At 46.9% G+C, this 18,819-nt stretch overlaps 1 protein-coding gene across 8 annotated transcripts in view; it reads right to left on the reverse strand.

Annotated features, from left to right (window-relative positions):
- The window catches only part of raskol (Ras GTPase-activating protein raskol), a 255,886-nt gene that overhangs the window by 131,339 nt on the left and 105,728 nt on the right, over positions 1–18,819 (reverse strand). For 3 of the 8 annotated variants that reach the window (XM_076617130.1, XM_076617129.1, XM_076617128.1), the window contains one exon: positions 12,721–12,907. The exons of 2 other annotated variants lie outside the window; for them this stretch is intronic. In XM_076617130.1, coding sequence (XP_076473245.1) covers positions 12,721–12,907 — 187 coding nt within the window. Of the gene's footprint in view, positions 1–2,171; positions 2,289–6,355; positions 7,238–12,720; positions 12,908–13,324; positions 13,521–18,819 lie in introns of those variants that run through there. 3 more of the 8 variants (XM_076617131.1, XM_033328339.2, XM_033328343.2) reach the window with 3 other exon arrangements.

The following is an 18,819-nucleotide window of genomic DNA, read 5'->3' on the forward strand; positions in this document are numbered from 1 at the left end:
AAAAAGGAATGTTGAAAAGGCAAGGAAGATAATAAGAGCGAACGCAGCGAACTGCACAAAATGTAAATGGCTATCAACACAAATAACTTTTGCTAGTATCGTATCCTCACGCATATGCATACTAAGAGATACGAAAAATGGGTCAACGATAACTCGTAACGACATAGTTCTCCAAAGAAATGACACTTAAAAGTATCTAAAATAGCGAAACGTTTAACCTCATAATCCGATCGAATTTCTCATAGGTTTTGACAAACTTGGACCTTTGAATTCTTACATGCATACGTAAATACATATAAGAAAAAGGGGTAAGTATATGTGTATATCACTCGTAATATATAGCGATTTTTGTAAGATTGTTCGCATCGGCCACAAGCGAAAAACTCGAAGTAGAAACGGTACGAGTGGAGAAATTTTTGTGATATCACTAATTTTTTTTTTTTTTTTTTTTTTTTTTTTTTTTTTTTTTTTTTTTTTTTTTTTTTTTTTTTTGATACATACGTAGAGATTTACCTATTCTGTTTCTGGGGGAAAACGTATTTGTACTAATAATTCTTGAAATAATAAAGCGACGTACAGAACGTATCGTGTTTTTATAGTCGCTACAAGCCGCCAAATTGACGGAAGAGTCAGTGGAGGGTTAATAGCGGAAGATCGTACACGAGCCGAACATCGAGCCGCACGTTGCTAACGCCCCGTTCAAGATAGATTATCCGCAGCTACTAGAAACCAGGCCAACGATAAGCTCCGTACATCGTCGGGGACTCGGCCAAAAAGGAATCCATGGAAAAGCTATTTGCTGGGTATTACGTAAAAACGTCAGGAAACCAAGGTTGTTCGACATCGACGTCGCATCGGTAGCTGAAATTCGAAACGGCGAGGAATATAGGTCGGCCGACGTGCGAGTGGAATACGAATGCCAGGGCCGAGAGAAATTCCTTTTGCCGTCGCGTGGAAATCCGGATTCCAGGGAAGTTTCTTACTTCCTGGAACGGCTCGGTTCGGTCCGTATTGCGGTTCCGTTGCGCCAGTTTCCGCCAATCGAGAATGGCGAAACGTAAAAATATCGCTGGCCCGTCTCCAAATGCGCGGATCTTCTCGCGTAAACAGACGAAAAACCGTTTCCACACGCTGCATGGACCGAGGAAACCGGGAAAGAAACACACGCACAGATCGGTTCTCTCTTTGTCCCTTTTTCCTTCTCTTTTCTCGTTTGAAGCCGTTTTCTTTCTCTTCCACTCGAGACGAAACGTTCGAAGAAGATAAGATTAGGAGCGCGGGTAAGTCGAAAGTAGAGGAGAATTAGACGTCGAAGGATTTTCGTTCTATCGATTTTTCGGAGCTTTTATCGAGTTTGAAACTCGACGTGGAACTCGGCGAGGAAGTAGGTCGGCGCGTTGTTCGTCGATTTCAGGAAGAAGTTCCTTTAGATTCGGAAGGAGCAAAGTGTATCGCGGAAGGATGGTTTTATAGGGGAGTTATTTGGTGACGATACGCTCTGGTTGGCTTCTGAAATAGATTACCGGGATGCGCGGTAAATTTCTATCGAAAATACAGCGAATAATTTGGAAATTTTAAAACGACGAATACAGCTGGAAACAATGGAATAGAAAATACGTTCATGCTCGATCGTGTACGTTTTTTACCATACCACGATATCTATTTATCAATGTTATTTAACATTCGTTCGGTACTCGACTACAGCTATTTTAATCTTCCTACGTTCCAAGTACAATAATCAGATGCAAAATGAGTATCCTTCGCTACAGCATGCTTCTCGTAACTTAATTATAATTATACGATTAACTATATCATTCAAATTTAGGCAGATACAGCAAATGTTCGATTCTCCAACGCCTGTATTACACGCAATTATGAAACGCACTAAGAAAAAGGAATATACGTAGAACGAAAGAATCGTATTTAAAATCATGTCGGATGATATTTCAAACGAATCACAGGATTTAACGCGATCAAAACATCTTCACATCGCAATCTTCGCGTCGAACGAAGAATTAATAAAAGATACGCACATCGTAACAAGGAATTCAGAAGATTGGGTGAAAAAGAAGGGAGTTGTTGAATCTATCATTCATCGTACTTATCGTATGGTACTTACAATTAAAAAAATAAAGAAAGAGAAAAGCTAGTGTTCTGAATGTCCCACTTACGCTCCACGATAAGACGATTGGAATCGTGTTCGCTTAACGAGGACAATTCGGGATCCAAAGTATGTCTCTGTTGTAACCCTCTTCTTGGAAGGGTGGACACCCTTCTTAGCAATAGCGCTATATAAACATCACAATCATTTCAACACAATTACATTTATAGCGTAGTTAGATCGATTAAATTAAGCGAAATTTCTAAAAGAACCCAAAGGAACGCAGAACGTTTACTCGCGCGAAATAAGACGAAGAAAAGGATACAGATAGACGAAAGAAAAGCTGCGGTGAGAGATTAGCGTGACATTTGCGAAATAAGAATAGGGCAACGAAATAGAATCAAGCTGAAAGTTCCAAGCAAAAATTATGTACAGTTATGTTGGAAATTACACGGAATGGCAAGATAATAAATAACAAGTATTTTAAGAGTAACGATTATTTCGTACATATCGACGGTAAACGCTTTGACCAGCTTTCACCGATTTTGTTCAGTTCGCCGTTTTTACAGAAAAAAAAAAATCTTAATTTTTCGCCTAATTCGCATCGAGTTCCATTCGCGCGAACAGCGCTAGCGTTCGTTCAAAGTGAGAGCCTCTGTAACTGCGAGAGATAAAAGAGCCGCGAAACACGGAAACACGCGTCCGTAAGCCTATCTCGTTCGCGGTGCGTGCATCGTAGATGCAGCTGCAGTACACACAGGCGACCAAAGCGTCTAACGTCTAAACGTTCGTTCGTTCGTTTGCGCTACTAGACTCGATTCGATGGAATTCGCGCTCGTTCTCATCGCGTTACAGTTATTTCGCTCTGTATCGCGCGCTATGGGAAACGGCTTCGAGTTTTGTCGCGGACGCTGACGCGGTCCTTTACCTCCTCTGCCGCTTTCGGAAACGTGCTGTGCCTTTCATCACCCATCTTGTCGCGTCGATATCGCTTCTAATTAACAGAGAGGATAGCACGCCAAACGTGCCTGAACACCTTACGATTTCTTCGCTCCTGAGACGAGCTAACTCGAGATATTACGTTTCTAGACTTTCGTCGGCTGACGCGCGATAAAACTTTCTTCCGCGATCCAGTTTCCGTTTATTCCAACAACTTTCAACGCTTCGAAACTAATAACCGCGTATTCCGGATAAGAGGCGGGCGAGGAATAGAGAGAAACAGGTCGATCGATGAAACTCGGTCGGCTCCTTTCGCGTCGAGACCAAGAACGTCTCGCGAAGGATAATTGATATACTTCGTTAAGATATAAATTAGTTAGCAGGCTCTTTAGACGTTCGTGAAATAGACTTACGTATAAATCATATTGCAAGTTTGCGCCCTACATTACGTACGCGCCACTGTGACAAATTACGCGATAGAGCGTGAGAACGGCTAATAGAAAACTGCTAATAAAGCTCGTTCGGAAGGAGTAGTAAGTGGGGAGAGAAGAGAAGGAAGGAGCAAAGGCGTGGCACGTAATGAGAAAAGGCCATCAGCGTGGTAACTACGATGCATTTGCTGCGTGTAGCGTTAGGGTATTCACGCTGGCCGTACAAGGAGGTTGAGTCATGCGACAACGTAGGAGGAGCAAAGGATGCACCTAACCCAACGTCCGATAAGACGATACCTCCGTTGGCACGGCACAACGTCCGGAACGCTTTTTTCTTTCAACGGCATCGATAGTTCGAGCAACCAGAAATAATTGACTACTTCCGACGTTCCTTCGTCTCTCGCGACTATCTTACGGACCTATACCTATAGAAATCTGATATTATTTGGCCTGTTCGAACGACTCGTTCAGGTTATTAATATCGGTACAGAGGATGGACCGTAGCCGCGGATCACGCGGCCTGTCCCTTAAAATCGATCTATATCGATACGCGACTAAAATTTTTGCCAGCTCTTCGAGGCTCGTCCTTGGTACGATCGTCCCGAATCGAATCGGTCCGCGGTGCAATTAGTCCGGTGGAAACCCGTGCGCCGTGGCGGCAGCCGATCGAGTTCGAGGCGAGCAAGCCGTGGGGCGTTGTAGTCGCGATTAAGCAACGATATACGTACTCCGGTGGTTAAGTTATAGCCCGTGTAACCGAAGCAAAGCAGCGTCGGATCGTGTTACCGCCAGCATTGTCTCCTTGAGTTACCAAAGCACCGACCACCGCGTTCTAACCTCGTCCTTTTATTCTTCCTCCCCCTTTCGACCTTGCGCGAAAGCGCCCTGGAACTCGATCTTCCGATGCCGGGACGATCGGCGAACAGCAACCGAACGGCAACTCCGTAAATCGAAGCTGGACTTTGCGTATTCAGGACCGGACCAAACTCCGAATTTCCGAGGAATTTGCCGCGTTAAGACGCAGACTTGACAACAGCGTCGAGAGACGAAACGTTTTGTCGACGATATTCGGAATTTATCGGCGAAACGGATGCAAACGCATCTGTCGATAGAGAGACGAGCGAACACGCCAATCCCCGAAGGTTAACTCGAGAGCGATTTCACCGCGGGATCGCAACCGACAGTGATTTTTAATTAAACGTACGGACGTTTCAATTAAGATCCTCCGATGTCGGCGTTTCTCGCGCCGCTTCCCTCTGTCATCCCCTGCCGCGCTTCCAGTCACTCTCCGTTCCATCGTTTCTCGTCTCCGTTCAACGAGCACGCCCCTCGATCGCTGTTTCTCGCCTTCGCGATCCGCCTTTCTACTCTCGTACGATGTTTCGGCAGATGTCGCCAGACCCTCGTTCGCCCCTTTCTTTTCGCACCCTGCACTCTTTCGTCGTTCGCACGCGCCACGACGTTCTTTCGCTTTTCCATCGTAGAAATCGTCCGCTAGCTGCAAACTCCAGCCTTTGTAGAACGACTCTACGACGCAGAAATCGTAAGGTCGAAAATGGGAAGCTACACGCTTCTTCTTCGCTCTTTTTAGCCATTACAACGAGCGACCGTAAAAGTTGTATCGTCGCTTAAACGTCGACAACTTTGTCAACCGATGAAATTAATGGCGATTTCTAGCGATTGATTTCTTTAGATCTTTAGATCGATCGAGTTAGAGAACGCAACGCGCGATACCGCCGAGAACGAGTAATCCACGAAAAGAAATACATACGCGTTTGAAACGATTCTAATGAAACATAATTTTTCTTTTTTTTTTTCGTCGTTACGAATCGCTGATTTCATGCTAAATTACCAAGCAAGTGATGCGCGTGAAAACACACACACACACACGCGAATTTCTTTAGGAAATAGCCTGCAGCATTTAACGACGCGAGACCAACAGGTTGCGGTTTCCATTTCCGCAAAAATACCGAATCATACTTGGCGTTTTCCACGATTAACGATCATACCCCGTAACTGGCAATCGCTACAGCTACACAGAAACATTTTTACCGCGTATACGATATAAACGTTAAGCGCAAAAGCGGAGGCAAGCCGGAAAATCGCGCAGAGAAAGCTGAAACGAAAGGAAGCGAAGAAAAATGCAGAAAACGGTACAGGAAACATCGATGAACGCGGTATAACAACTTCATCTTATAACGACTTCGTCATCGACGTTATTATTTGGAAAACCGATAATTTCATTTTCAAACTAACTGGTATTTTAACCGACCAGGGTAGTTGAAATTTTACGATTCTAAACTCGCGACTATAACGTGCTTGTTTCGTTGGTGCTAAATATCAACGAAATGATTTTTCTAGCTATTAATATGCTTTCGTAACGCGGCTTGAAAACCGAAAATATTTTCAGATACGCAATGCGAGTCTGATATTTCTTCGTATCCTGTCTTGCGTAAATACGATGTGTCAACGAAAAGCCTGAGCGTAAAAGCGGAAATGTGATTCATTTGAGTTTATATCAGTAAAAACATAAGAACATTGACATTTATTTTTCGTAGTTTTATTTACAACGTCATGATGAATTCTGCTTAAAGGAGAAGCTTTAACGATATTTTCTAACGTATAATCGTAACGTTCTATCCGACTGGTCTCTCGAATTCAAGCATTTCGATGATCGTTCGAGAAACGCGTACGTACCGAAGGTAACGTGAATTTTAGGCGAGCGTTCCGACTACGTGAACGTTAACTCGGCCATCGAAAAAGCAAAGCGTTTCGCGACTATTAGAGCTCCGATATACTCTTGTCGTCGACGCAAATGCCACGCATTGGAAATAGGAAGCCGAGCGAGACAAGAAAGAAAGCATAGCACGGTCCCATCACTTACAAACGCTACCCGCGTCGCTCTCTTCTTTGCCACTGAGATCCAAGTGGTTTTTCCTCTTGCGACGCACTATAGAATTCCACACCTTCTTACGGCTCATCGCGAACATCAATTACCAATCGACTTATCGTCGAAGAGCCACGAGGCGAGGCAGCGGCACACAACGAACACGATTCTTCCTGACCGATTTTCCAATAGGATCGCGCGTCCCGGCAAACTAGGTCGATCGACGCTTTCGCCCGATAACGAAGCATCCGTTATCGACGCGTCATCGTCGACTAACGATTAGCAACCACATCGCCGGAGAATCGTCGACCGGTTCGACTCGTTCCAACCGAAAGACACTTTGCGATCGTACGACGCCGAAAAACGAGTCCCGTACGAACGGGAAAACCGAGAAAAACGCACTTCGCGATCGCGATTACGTTCCAACTACTCGTTCGTCTCGTCTCGCTTGTACGAAACTACGAATCCACTGGAAGAGACCTCGTCGGGCTGTGCGCTGGTAGACGGTGGTAGATGGTAGTAGATGGTAAGTAGTTCGAGGCGAACCATCGCGTCGCATCGGATCGGACCGTGATCAGCGAATCAGCGAGTATTTCGCTGCTTCCCAACGCAATTAGGCGATCCGTGGACTCGTGACAGCTCCATAATTAGTTCGCGGTTCGCCTTGGACCAGGGTTGCTCCCGTTCGATTCGCCAAGCACGGTCAGCTCGAACGACACAGACGGACGGAGAGACGAACGCGAGAGTACCAGGTTGGCAGCGACGAGCTGCGGCCGATCGACCGGACGACCAGCAACGAACGAAACGGAAGCGGCCACGGGGAGAAGCGGCGGATTTTTATCCGCTAGCGCGATTTCGCGACCGAGCGACCATCGTTTGCCGACACGAACGCGATTCTATCGTCGCGAGGCAAACGCGCGAGGACGAGAGCGGCGGCGGCACTTTTATCGCATCCGCCGCGAACAGCTCTTTCCACGCGGAGGAGCCGACCGCGCGTTAACCTTCCGCCGCCAATCGGCTGCTGCGGAATCGAGGACGGTGGGGACGCGACTCTAGGAAAATCGAGCGAAACGTGGCGACGATTTTACCGGGTGCCCTGGAAAACCGTGTTCTTACAACGGCAGGTTCGCTGGCGCGAAAGATGGCTGGCGTTTCTCTCGAAAGAACGTCGGATGTCGTCGGTTTTCTTCCGTTGGGATGAACACGCTTTTCCCTCCTATCGAAATAACGTCGTATATTTTAACATTCTGCAAACAGGCTATCGCTATCGTCAAAGTTATCGCCGTAAACGAGCGAGTCGTCTCGTAGTCTCGAATCTCGAAATTCGACGCGACCGATATGCCACGGGGACGACCGGTCGTTCGCTAAAATTAGTTTCGTCGAAGAATATAAGAGAGTTCTCCAAAACTATTTCCATTTCGCTTCGCAGCACCAAAAGTTGTCGGCTAGAACGGTCGAATATCGCGTCGTAATCGCGCAACCGCATCCTAGATGGGACGACATCGGCTTGGAACACCCGTACCGCTATCGTGTCCTTTTCGCGCGAACAATTAAATTGCGAAGGGCGAGCAGAGGCGAACTACCGTCCACGTTGGTGAATCTGCGTCTTGGGATAGCCCGGTCGAGGATATGCGGTTGTCGGTGACGATAAGAGTGGCCCGCCTGACGGTAAGTTGTTTTTCCAAAATATCGTGGATCGTTGTCCCGTGAACTCGTCCAACGGAACAAAGAACAGCGACCACTCCCGTAACCGATCGTATCGTAGGTATGTCTATGGGATTTGCGCGAACGGGTATAATTTATTAACATCGCGAATCAACGCGATGTAATATTCGCGAAACGAAAATTCAATTAGACACGCGCGCGTATAGTAAACGTTACGGTCGGCTGGGCTCAACGGTTAAACGAAGTTTAGCGAAAAAGCTCGTTAATTCGGACGATACTTGGCACGAGTAAGTACGATTCGCCATCTTTTCCACGTTACGGCAAAGAACGGCGGCAGCAATTAACGAGTCTCCGTACAAGTATAAAGTTGCACCCGACGAACAATAGGGAAATTAGGGTCGCTGGTGTAAACGAGGCGAAGTAACGCGCCGTCGAGGACTTTGTTTCTACGGCGTATCAAGAGCAAACTAGAAAGCACTTTCCAATGTTATTTTACGTTACACGATGTAAACGTATACCGAGCAATCGAACCCTAGGATTGAGATACACTTGTCAAAATTATACCCGTCACCTCGCTCTTCGATCGAACGAAACACACGCGCGTTACACCTAAGTCCGTTCCCATCGGTATCGAGAGGCTACTAAAGCATTCGTCTCGTACAATTTCTCACGATACGAGAAAAGGAAAGAAACGCCTGGATTTTCGAGGGACGCGACGTTCGGACGTTCGGACGTTCGCGTCTAAAGAAACGGTCGGTGGATTCGAGTCGATCACAGCCGCCTTGCTCGTACCATCCTCTTCGATTCAGATCGTTGGAAACTCGTGGAAGCGTTGTCGATGGCGAGGTTCGCGCTCGCCCTACTCCGCTACATACTACGCGGCGTATATACGCGGCGAGCATGCGAATCGCTCGATTAGCTCGCCGAGAAACCTGTGATCGCTGTTCTTTTCGAATAACGGTTTTCCACCGGTTTCTATGAATTTCGCTCTTCCTGCGAAAGGATCGTTGCGACTAGCCCGCGATCGCCGCTCCGTTCCTAGAGAGATCAGCGGTTTGCTGGTATTTGTTATTTACTGGCATCGCTAGATACGACGACGAAAAATTCAAGAGTTCGGCCGTAAGCGTTCGCGAGAAGATGCGTTCGCGAGAAGATGCGATCGCGAAACGACGAAACGGACGATCGCTGGGCGCTTTTGTTACATAACCGACCAGAGACACGCTCCAGACTATAGAGGATCGTTGTGCAGGCGGCAATCACGACGATGTTGCAATCGCGAAGATCCATTGGCGACCGTGCATTTACGTGGGTGGAAAACGCGTGTGCGTTGATGCATGCAACGCGGACGCGCCTCGGACCAGCGCGCCGACACGAAGAAACCTAACCGTACAGAGGCTACACGCCGCTATAGGACGACTCTTCCGGTGCCAAGGCATATCCGGTGCCTCGGACGATGCCTGAACGATGATCGCGACCGAGAACTCTTTCGACCGATTATCCGACGTGTTATTCTTTCGATACCGTTTTTGTCCGTCTTTCTCTCTCTCTCTCTCTCTCTCTCTCTCTCTCTCTCTCTCTCGACCTCCGTGAATTTAACAATTTTGAAATTACACGTACCAGGTATCGTTGATATGGTGGATAATTGGTCCTAGTGGTTGACGCGATTTTAGACGCCAGCAGGCGAGGTAGACGGAAATGCGATAAATTCGAGCTTTTAAAACGCAAGAGCAAAGTTACCAGGTGCTATTATTTACGTAATCGGTTGGACGTACGTGTCTTTCCTGATTGGAAAGGAGCGACATCGAGTTTTCAGGCGAAACGGTACGTATGTTCGGATCGGTCGCGCGTTTATCCAGGCTGCGATCTCGACGTGGTATTACGTTTAAATTAATAATCCCCGTTGCGTCGCGTGATTGCCGTCACTCGGAAACGCGTCCGTTACACGCGTGTTATTACGGGCGGCGTGCAATTTCAATAATAATTATAATCACGCGCGTGGTTCGGCGAGACGAGGAGAGCAACGGACGCAAAGGAATAGATGGAAAGAGAAAGAAACGCGTTTGCCCAAAGAAACTCGCATCCTTCGTGCCCTCTCTCTTCGTACCGGTGACTCGAACATCGGCCATCCAGTTAAAAACCTGCTGAAATTCTTATTTCCTACGATTATATTTGATATATCGTTACTTTTACGAGGCTGCGCTGAATATACGGGGGGTAGTCACGAAGGTCACTCGAAATCACCGCTCCGATTCACATCAACGTGGTTATTCGCGAAGGTAAACGAGCGTTCGTCTAAGGCTGAGACAGTCGATATCCCGGTCTTCCTTTTTTATCGAAAAGTCTCGTAACGCATTTTCTGTTCTTTTTCTTGCTTTTCTTTTTTTCTTTTTTTTTTTTTTTTTTTTTTTTTACGAAATAGACGGGTTTTCCTTAATCGAGGAGGATTACAGGAAGAAGGTTATACGCGTAATATGATTCACGCACACGCAACGATGACTAACGTTTTCCTCTTAACGTCGGTATTATCTTCTAAATTTTCCGCAAACTCCAATGTAATTGCTCCAATGTAAAAAGCAACCGGGAGAGAATCGTTGCGTCGTCTCCTCCAGAAATCGCACCGGAAACAAACGTTAACGACTCTTCGTTGATATCGTGGCAACAAAATTTGCAACGTCTCACCTCGATAAATCCAAACCGTCGTAACTTTCGTACCGTGCAGCTTCTACGATTCTGATCTTACAGGCTCGTAATCTCAAAGAATTTAATACGCTTTGGAAGATCGATGAAAACGGTTAAACGAGAATCTCACGAGCGAGTCGAGTTAACTCGAATTTTCGTTTACCGCTTCTTGAGTCGTTCGTACGGCAACGAATTCGCTGTCGACTTCCCTTTCACCGTTTCCAGCAAGACGGCATTATCGCGCGTTATCAACCGCGAAACGACCGATATCTCGGAGAAAGTTACGCGGAGGTAAAGGAACAAAGGGAACGGTGGACGTTCGGGGAATACGGGAAAGAAATCCAGTTCCTGACGGCGTAAATCCGCGCGATATCAGCCATCGAGGCGACGAAGCAACCTTCGAGAACTCGCCGACAACCATCTCCGGGTATCGCGCCGTGAGATCGGCACATCTAAACTCTCTCTTTTCTCTTTTCTCGAAATAGAATCGACTATGCGTCACAGGCGAGTTCACGCAGAATTCGTCGAACGGTCTAAAATTCGTCGGAAGACGAGAAATTCCGGCGAAAAAGTTGCTCGATCGTCCTCGGCGCGTCAAATCAGCGCGAACCAGACAGCGCGGAGGCAACGCGGAGAATAAAAGGGCGCTTTCGATCCTGAAAGAAACGTCGTCCGAGGGATAGAACGATAAATGGCGAAAAATCACTGCTGCGAAACCTATTCGCCTTTGAGTTTTTCGAAGACGAAAAGTTTCTCGAAAACGACGAAGAAGGCGACGAGGCCCCGTTCGAAGTTAGTAGACGTAGAGCTTTCTAAACGACTCTCCGTAAACTTGGTTATTCGCGGTTGAAATTGCGATCAAGTTGCGTAAAGATTTAACGGACGTGTTTATCGTACTTTTAAGTAAAATACCGATGGAACAGGAAGAGAAGTTGGCTATTCGTTGTTGGCCTAGTAGAATACTGTAACGCATACAGTTGCAACGCGGTACTCGCAGCCTCGCAGTTCGACGATGCAGCCTGTCGATAACGCAGAACTTGTGCGCTGCGACCTACGTTACCATCTAGCGATACAGGTCGATAACGAACGCGTCGAAACTATTCGACGATATAATGCGATTCTAACTTTTTGTTCCACGGTTAAGCGCGTACAGACAAATAGAACTATGTCGCGGCTTCGAGTAAAAATCGAGAACAAAACACCTACGGTTTACCATCGGACGATACTACGCCTTCGTATTTACGTTAAATTTACCAGCGAAAACACACTCGCAGCAATTTACAAATAAAACCGCGAATATCCCACCGTTCTAAAGCTTCGTCGTCTTGTCTCTTCCGTTTACACGATCCTTGGGACGCCGCGCTAATTGCCGGCCATTAAAAATTGAACGCGAAGCCAACGCGAGTGGGAAGGCTTCTTTGTCGGTGCGCTTTCAACGAGAGGCCCGACGCACTCGGGGAATTGCACCTGTCGAACAATGTCCGCTCGTTACGAGCACAACGTACGCGCGTTTGTCAACAACGGCAACGACCGTTCCAGACAAAGCGCAATTAATACCACGTGGTCTTGATTTCGTAGACCGCGGTATCGGTCGCGAGATAAAGCATCGACGCTGCAGGGGAGTCGCGCGCGATTTGCAAGCGCGAGGAAAAGCACAAACGCTTCCGTGTTCTCGTTATGCAACGCGGAACGCGATAACCCTTTCCGATCGCTTATTAAGCGCGGAACCATTGAACGCGCAGCCGGCCAAGATTCTGCTTTCTATGGGAAATTGCGTGGCAAACGAACCGATCCCAAAGTCGCGATCGTTGTGTCGCGTACGCGTCTCTTTCCTCGTTGTTATTACGAGTTACGATCGTGTAACTTTGATACTATAACGTGTAAATGTACATTATATATATATATATGTTAAAGAGAGAGAGAGTGTGTGTGTCAAGGTAATTATATTTTCGTAAAAATACCATGTACGTCGCCGCTTAAACCGAGATCGATCTTGAGCGTATGTTTCATAGACTCACCTATTGGTGACGCGGTGTTGGCTTCCCTCAGGCTCACTGTTTCCGGTTCAACCGCCGCTTCGTCTTCTTCGATCAATGGCGGCGGTGGTGCCAACGGTCGTGATTCGTAACCCCAATGCTGTCGAAAAGCACGTGCGCCCCCGTCCAATCGAACACGTGGTAACTCGACGAACATCGCGTCTCCCAACTGAGAACAAAATTGTCGATACCGTAGCATTGTGATTTTAATAGCGCTGGTATGTTATTAACGATTCGATCGGCGCGATATTACTCGTGATTTAGAAGGATCGATCAACGAAAACGGAAAAAGAGTACGTTCGAGAGAGAACGTTGTTCGTCTTCGTCGTCGCTGACGAATTTTCTAAGCTGGAACGGCAAACTCGTGTTCTTTTAGTTGGAAAATAGGCGACGAGACGCAACGACGCGTCGCGTGCATAGACGTGGAATCTTTGTTTCGTTTGAACGGTACCTGTCGTACGATCACGCGAACTTTTAAATACAAACATACAAACGATAATTTACGCTTTTCCCAAACTATTTCGCGAATACCAAATAAAGTAGGTCAGCGCGATGCGATAATCGCGGTACGGTTCGCGACACTCACGTAGCCCCGAATCACGTCCATTTCGGCGGAGCCGGAGCAACTCGACGAGACGGCCGCGTTCAGTCGATCCTATCAGTGTGACGGGTCGTGTCATCGAACTAGCGGAAGAATTAGCCCCGACTAGCGGTTGTCTCTCGGCCTGGAATCGATTTCGATGGAAAGAAGAGGTGGTCTCGTTTGCCGAGAAAAAGGAGCTGCCGGTTCGCGACTCGCGACAAACTGGACGACGACTGCACCGTGTCCAGTTTGTCTTAAAATACCGTAGATTGACCTGACACGACACGCTGACGTCACTAATTAGAGCTCGTTGAACGCGGTGTGCGGCGCGTGAAATCCACAGATCGTCTCTCGCTTCTCTCTCTCTCTCTCTCGACACGATTCGTTTCTCGTTCGAAACAGAGGTGGAAACGAACGAACGAATCGATCGAAAACAGAGGTCGAAGATGGGAAATTATTAATTTCCATTTGTTTGGCGCGCCTCGCTGCCCACGTTGTACGCCATTATTTGCCAATTATCATCCCCTAACGAATTTCTCGCCGCACACGCGTTCCACGAAACGAACGTTTTGCGACGATCGGACCGCTTGGCTTTGGGCGAAACGCTGTGGCAGCGATAGGCGCGTGAGTCACGGACACGGTTTTGCGGTCTTCGCAGGAGCGGCTCGAACGAATAATATTTCGTTGATGCGAGGATCGAAGTTTGGCGATTCGCGTTTTTAGAACGCCAAGTTTCTTCGCGATAATTGCCGAGTTTGCGCGATAATCCGCGATCCAAGTATCGCGCGAAATCCCTGTTCCTACGATACAAAAACCTCCTACCGTCTCGCTGGTCTTAGAAAGTATAGCTGCTTCTAACCTTTCACCGAACATTCCGACAACAAGACGGTTAAGGAAGGAGGAGCACGCGTCCGCGATCGATCGCGGTCGAACAAGCCGTGAATGCGGTCGCAGTCGTATCGCGTTAACTGTAATTACCAGGCAGACGCGAACGAACGCGTCCAATTACACGAATCCAGTATTGGTTTTGGGCATTGGCGTATAACGATCCCCCATCCCGCCAATCGGTACTCGCATTCTTCTTCCACGACGTTCGATCGCCGGCCTGGCAGGGAATACGTGACCCCGTTTTCCGCGAGCCGCGCTCCATCCGAGCAACGGCGCTCCACGCTAATTCCACGAACGTCTCTATCGTCGAGAAAATCGCACCTCTGCCATTGCCGTATCGCGAATCGAAGAGAGACTGGCGATACGGCTGCCTGTGCGAACTACGTGCGCGGCAAGCGAATAATATTCCAACGACGAACTTCGCGGGCAACGACGCGACCCGCGACGGCAACAGTTTCCAGAACACCGCGAAGAACGACGAGGATCGTAGCGGACAAAATTGCGTTAGGTGGGAACGCGGGCACTCGAAGAGACTCGAAGGAAGTCAAAGGGACCAGAGGCGTAGCCAGTGGTTTCGGTAAATTCGTAGTAACAACGTCCTTCGACGGACAACGAAAGAAACGAACGGAAAAGACGACGTGTCATCCTGGCTCGAGAAAACAATTAGTCACGAACCTTTGCACCGCGAATTCAATTTTTAGCAACGAAAAATTAAGAGAACGCGGGTTTAAGGTGTTATCCAAGTTTTACGCGCCTTGCGTTCCAGCACGATATAACCATTTTCAAACGAATCGATCCCGTCAAGGTATTATTGCCTCTGCGATATAGTCGAATTCCGTATGCTTTTCAAATTATCATCTTTGTCTTTTCGATTATCGAAGTAACGCGAAATTAAAACCATCTCAGCTGTTTCGTTCTCTTGTCACGTCCGACGTTCGACTATTCTAAATTTATAAAAGGCTCCGGTGTGAAAAACACGACAAGAAAATGTGCAAATTATGCAAACACACAGGGATAAAGCAAAACGAGACACGATATCACGGAACGGAAGCATATCAGAGGGACAAACACAACGTTCGAAGGCACACTGATAGAGAACAAACCTTGTTGCGAGACTTGAACATACAGGCGGTCCCGGCGAACAGCTGCGTCCAAGGAAACAGACAAATTAGTTACTAATTGCGCTTGTTTAATTTCGTCGACAGATGCAGACTGATTCGGGAATCCTTCCGGATTCGACGCTAAATTTCATCGCTAAACCGATACGCGCGATTCCCGAATATTGTCAGTTTTGCGTATTTAAAAATACGCAGCTTGTTCGACGCGTACGATACGATAGAATAAAATATCAAGCACGAGACGCGGATCTTTTGTTTTAAATTTATGGAATGAAACGTATGCGTGTGTATTTGTACGCGTGTACATATATAGAAACGTAAACATAGTATCGATAACAATGCGAGTATCATCGTTTGAAGAATTTTTTACAACTACCTCGTACGTCGGATCGATGAACGATAAAAGCTACTTTCTCTTATCACCGTACGTTATCCTATGTATGCAAAACGTGCAATTTAGTATCGCGAAATCGTACGTAAATTACGATTGGAATATTTATTCGCTGAATATTTTTGTCCGTTTGAAACGTTAAATCGATCGATTCCGTCTCGAGCGTTACACAGGTGCTTAGCCTTTCCTTCGTTACAAAGCTGGGGAGAAAGTCTCGAGGATATACCCCCATCGACGACTCCGCATCGACGCCCCGTTTTACAAATATAAAAAGTTCAGCCTACGTCGCACGAAGATGTCCGAACGGATCATCGTTCCGCTTTTCCTGTCCGAGTTTAGCTTTTCCGCTGCAGATATTCTTTTATACGACGGACAAATACGCTGTACGCGTGGTCACGTGGGAAGGAAGCGGAACGTAATTAATCGGCCGCCGACGGGAATAATTAACGTTCCGAGTCGAGGCCCAAATTAAGATATCGCTATGGTCGTAATTCGAGGTATCTCGGTGCGTTTCGTGTTCGTTTTAAATCGCGATTGACAACTCGACCGTCCCCGAGGAAAGACGGAACGTCGAGACGCGACGCACGCCACGACTCTGGAATCGATACCCGGCAACGAGCGCCAGGAAGCGGTTTAACCACGCGTTTAAAGAGGTTCCCTTCTGAAACTCGGTACGTATAACGCGTCGAGACCGAGTCTGGTTTAATATTTTGCTCCGCCAACGCGATTACGCGATTACGCGATTCGAACGAACGAGAAAACCAACGGAGGATATTTTATACGTTACGCGCGTTACGTTAACGACTTGGGTCAGCGCTTCTCAACTTTCTTCCCGTTATCGCCCTATTTCTACCATGATCGAATAAACCGTTCCTCGCGTTCGCATAAACACCGATCTTTAATAGATTTTCGAAAGAGATATTTATACTTTCTACTTCTATTTATACTCTTACTTTTCTTCGTAAACGTATCGACGATACGCGTACTTCAGGAACGCAAAAGCGTTCCATATAAACCGGAAAAAGGATCGAGAAACTGCCAACCGCCGTCGGAAACAAGCTGGATCTTCTTCGAACGCTGTGGCGATCGGGACGCTCGCGATCTCGGACTCGGTCGGTACAGGATCGTCGATCGTCGACTCTCTTCTCGCGATACGATTTGCTTTCCGTTCGATCCCTCCCGCTCGTCTCGGTTCGATCTTTGTGCACGCGTCTGTCCGTGAGCAGCACCGTGGCTACCTAATTCGATCCACGCGATCGACCCGTTCCGATTCGACCGATCCGATCGTACGCGTTACGATCTTCCGTCGATAATCGATCCGTCAGTAACGCTGCAATCGATTCACGTGCCGCGAGTCTGTCCGTGATAACGGAACACGTACACGCCGCCTTTTCCACATGCGCGAATATTCCTTATTCCTTTATGGCTGCCCCGTTCGAGCGTGAACCGTTTCGTTCGAACGTGTGAACTCGACGTCGATGAAACCAGACACTCTACGGAGCTTCGTTTCACGCTCTTCTGTGATCGATACTGTGGCAAACAGCGTATAATGACTGCCGATTCAGTGCCGATTCAGTGCAGTTTCGTTAAACTAAAGAGAAAGTTAAAGATGTCTCGAGGATGAAGCAAACGCTTCACATAATAACGCGAATCCATTCGTGTATTTAAAATATCGATAGAATGATGTCACGTTCTTTCATATACATACATATATATATATATATATATATATATATATATATATATATCATCGTATCATCTACGATTAAAACTGTTATTTACACCACCAAATTCACTCGCAGGATCTTATATTCTAAACTAAATAACGAAATAGTTCTTTAAGACGTCGAAACGAAAATCTAAAACGATTCGAGTCACTTCGATCTAATCCTACGAGTCTAGCTTTAGATTCTGTACGTATCCGTAATAACGAACGCGTCGACGTCTTCGACAACTTTTACGCGACAGTTTACCTACGTGGAAATCTGCAATCTCGTCACGCGATATCAAAGGCCGACACAGACGTAACTCGTATCGGTTCGACGTAATCTACAGAATGCTTTTTTCATAAAAAAAAAGAAAGAGAAAGGAGAAAGAAAAAAAAGGACGAAGCACGAAGGGACGCTCGACGAAATTGCAGGCTATACGAACGTATCTGCCTCGAATCGATACGAGTAATACCGTACGGGGTTCTCGACTTCTGCGTTTGTTTCAAGATGTTGCCGAAGGCGTACAGAAGCAGAAGAATCTTACGAACGCTCGATATAAATATACCGGTGGATCGCGAAATAAAGATGCAAATTTCTCGAACCAGATGAAAAACTTATCCTGATAAAAGTATTTTTTACGTGTCAATCGTCTTATACGGTATATAAAGTTTATCGTTAAAGCATATCGTGGAAGTTTAAAGAATTCACTGCTTCGGGAATACGAGAGAAAGTTTATTTCTTAGGTGGCGAATAAGATAAACGTCTATCACGGAAACTAGTAAGGAGATGGTCGAGTCTGAACCATAGGTACTCGTTTGACGACGTAGCGCGCGTGGACAAAGTGAAAATTTCCAGTAGAGCTGCTTTGCGCGTTTACAGCAAGTAGCCGAGCGCACCGCGGTTAAGTTCATCGAAAAGAGAGGTTTCGAGAGCGATACGGGCTGACGATTAGGAGCGGAGACGAGAGAAGCAAAGCACGAATCTCTAACGAGGCACTCCTCGAAGAGCTGCTCAGGGAGCCGGAGCAACTGGTGAATTTCTAGCTCGTGTCGTCCCTCCAACGAAGCCAATAACGTTGTCATTGTATCGGATTATACGATAAAGGTGTAACTTCGACGGGGAATCTCGGCTATGCGACTCTCGACCAGCACAAATTCCGACTCCGCCCGGGGAATCGATAGACGTGCTCGTCGATTACCTTCCCAAACTTCCTCGGTCATCCATTGACCGAGAACATCGAGAATCAAAGAAAACCTAATTTTTTTTTAATTTAACCTAGTGCTGTAATTATCCTTGTTATATAAAGCGTCGAACGATGTCGGAGTACACCTAATCCGACGCTATTTCGGCACTCTGCGGTGAAAAGAGATCGCTCTTCCACAGGTAGGTACA

This window comes from Bombus vancouverensis, chromosome 3 (assembly GCF_051014615.1).
Source record: "Bombus vancouverensis nearcticus chromosome 3, iyBomVanc1_principal, whole genome shotgun sequence".
In the NCBI taxonomy this organism is placed as follows: Eukaryota; Metazoa; Arthropoda; class Insecta; order Hymenoptera; family Apidae; genus Bombus; species Bombus vancouverensis.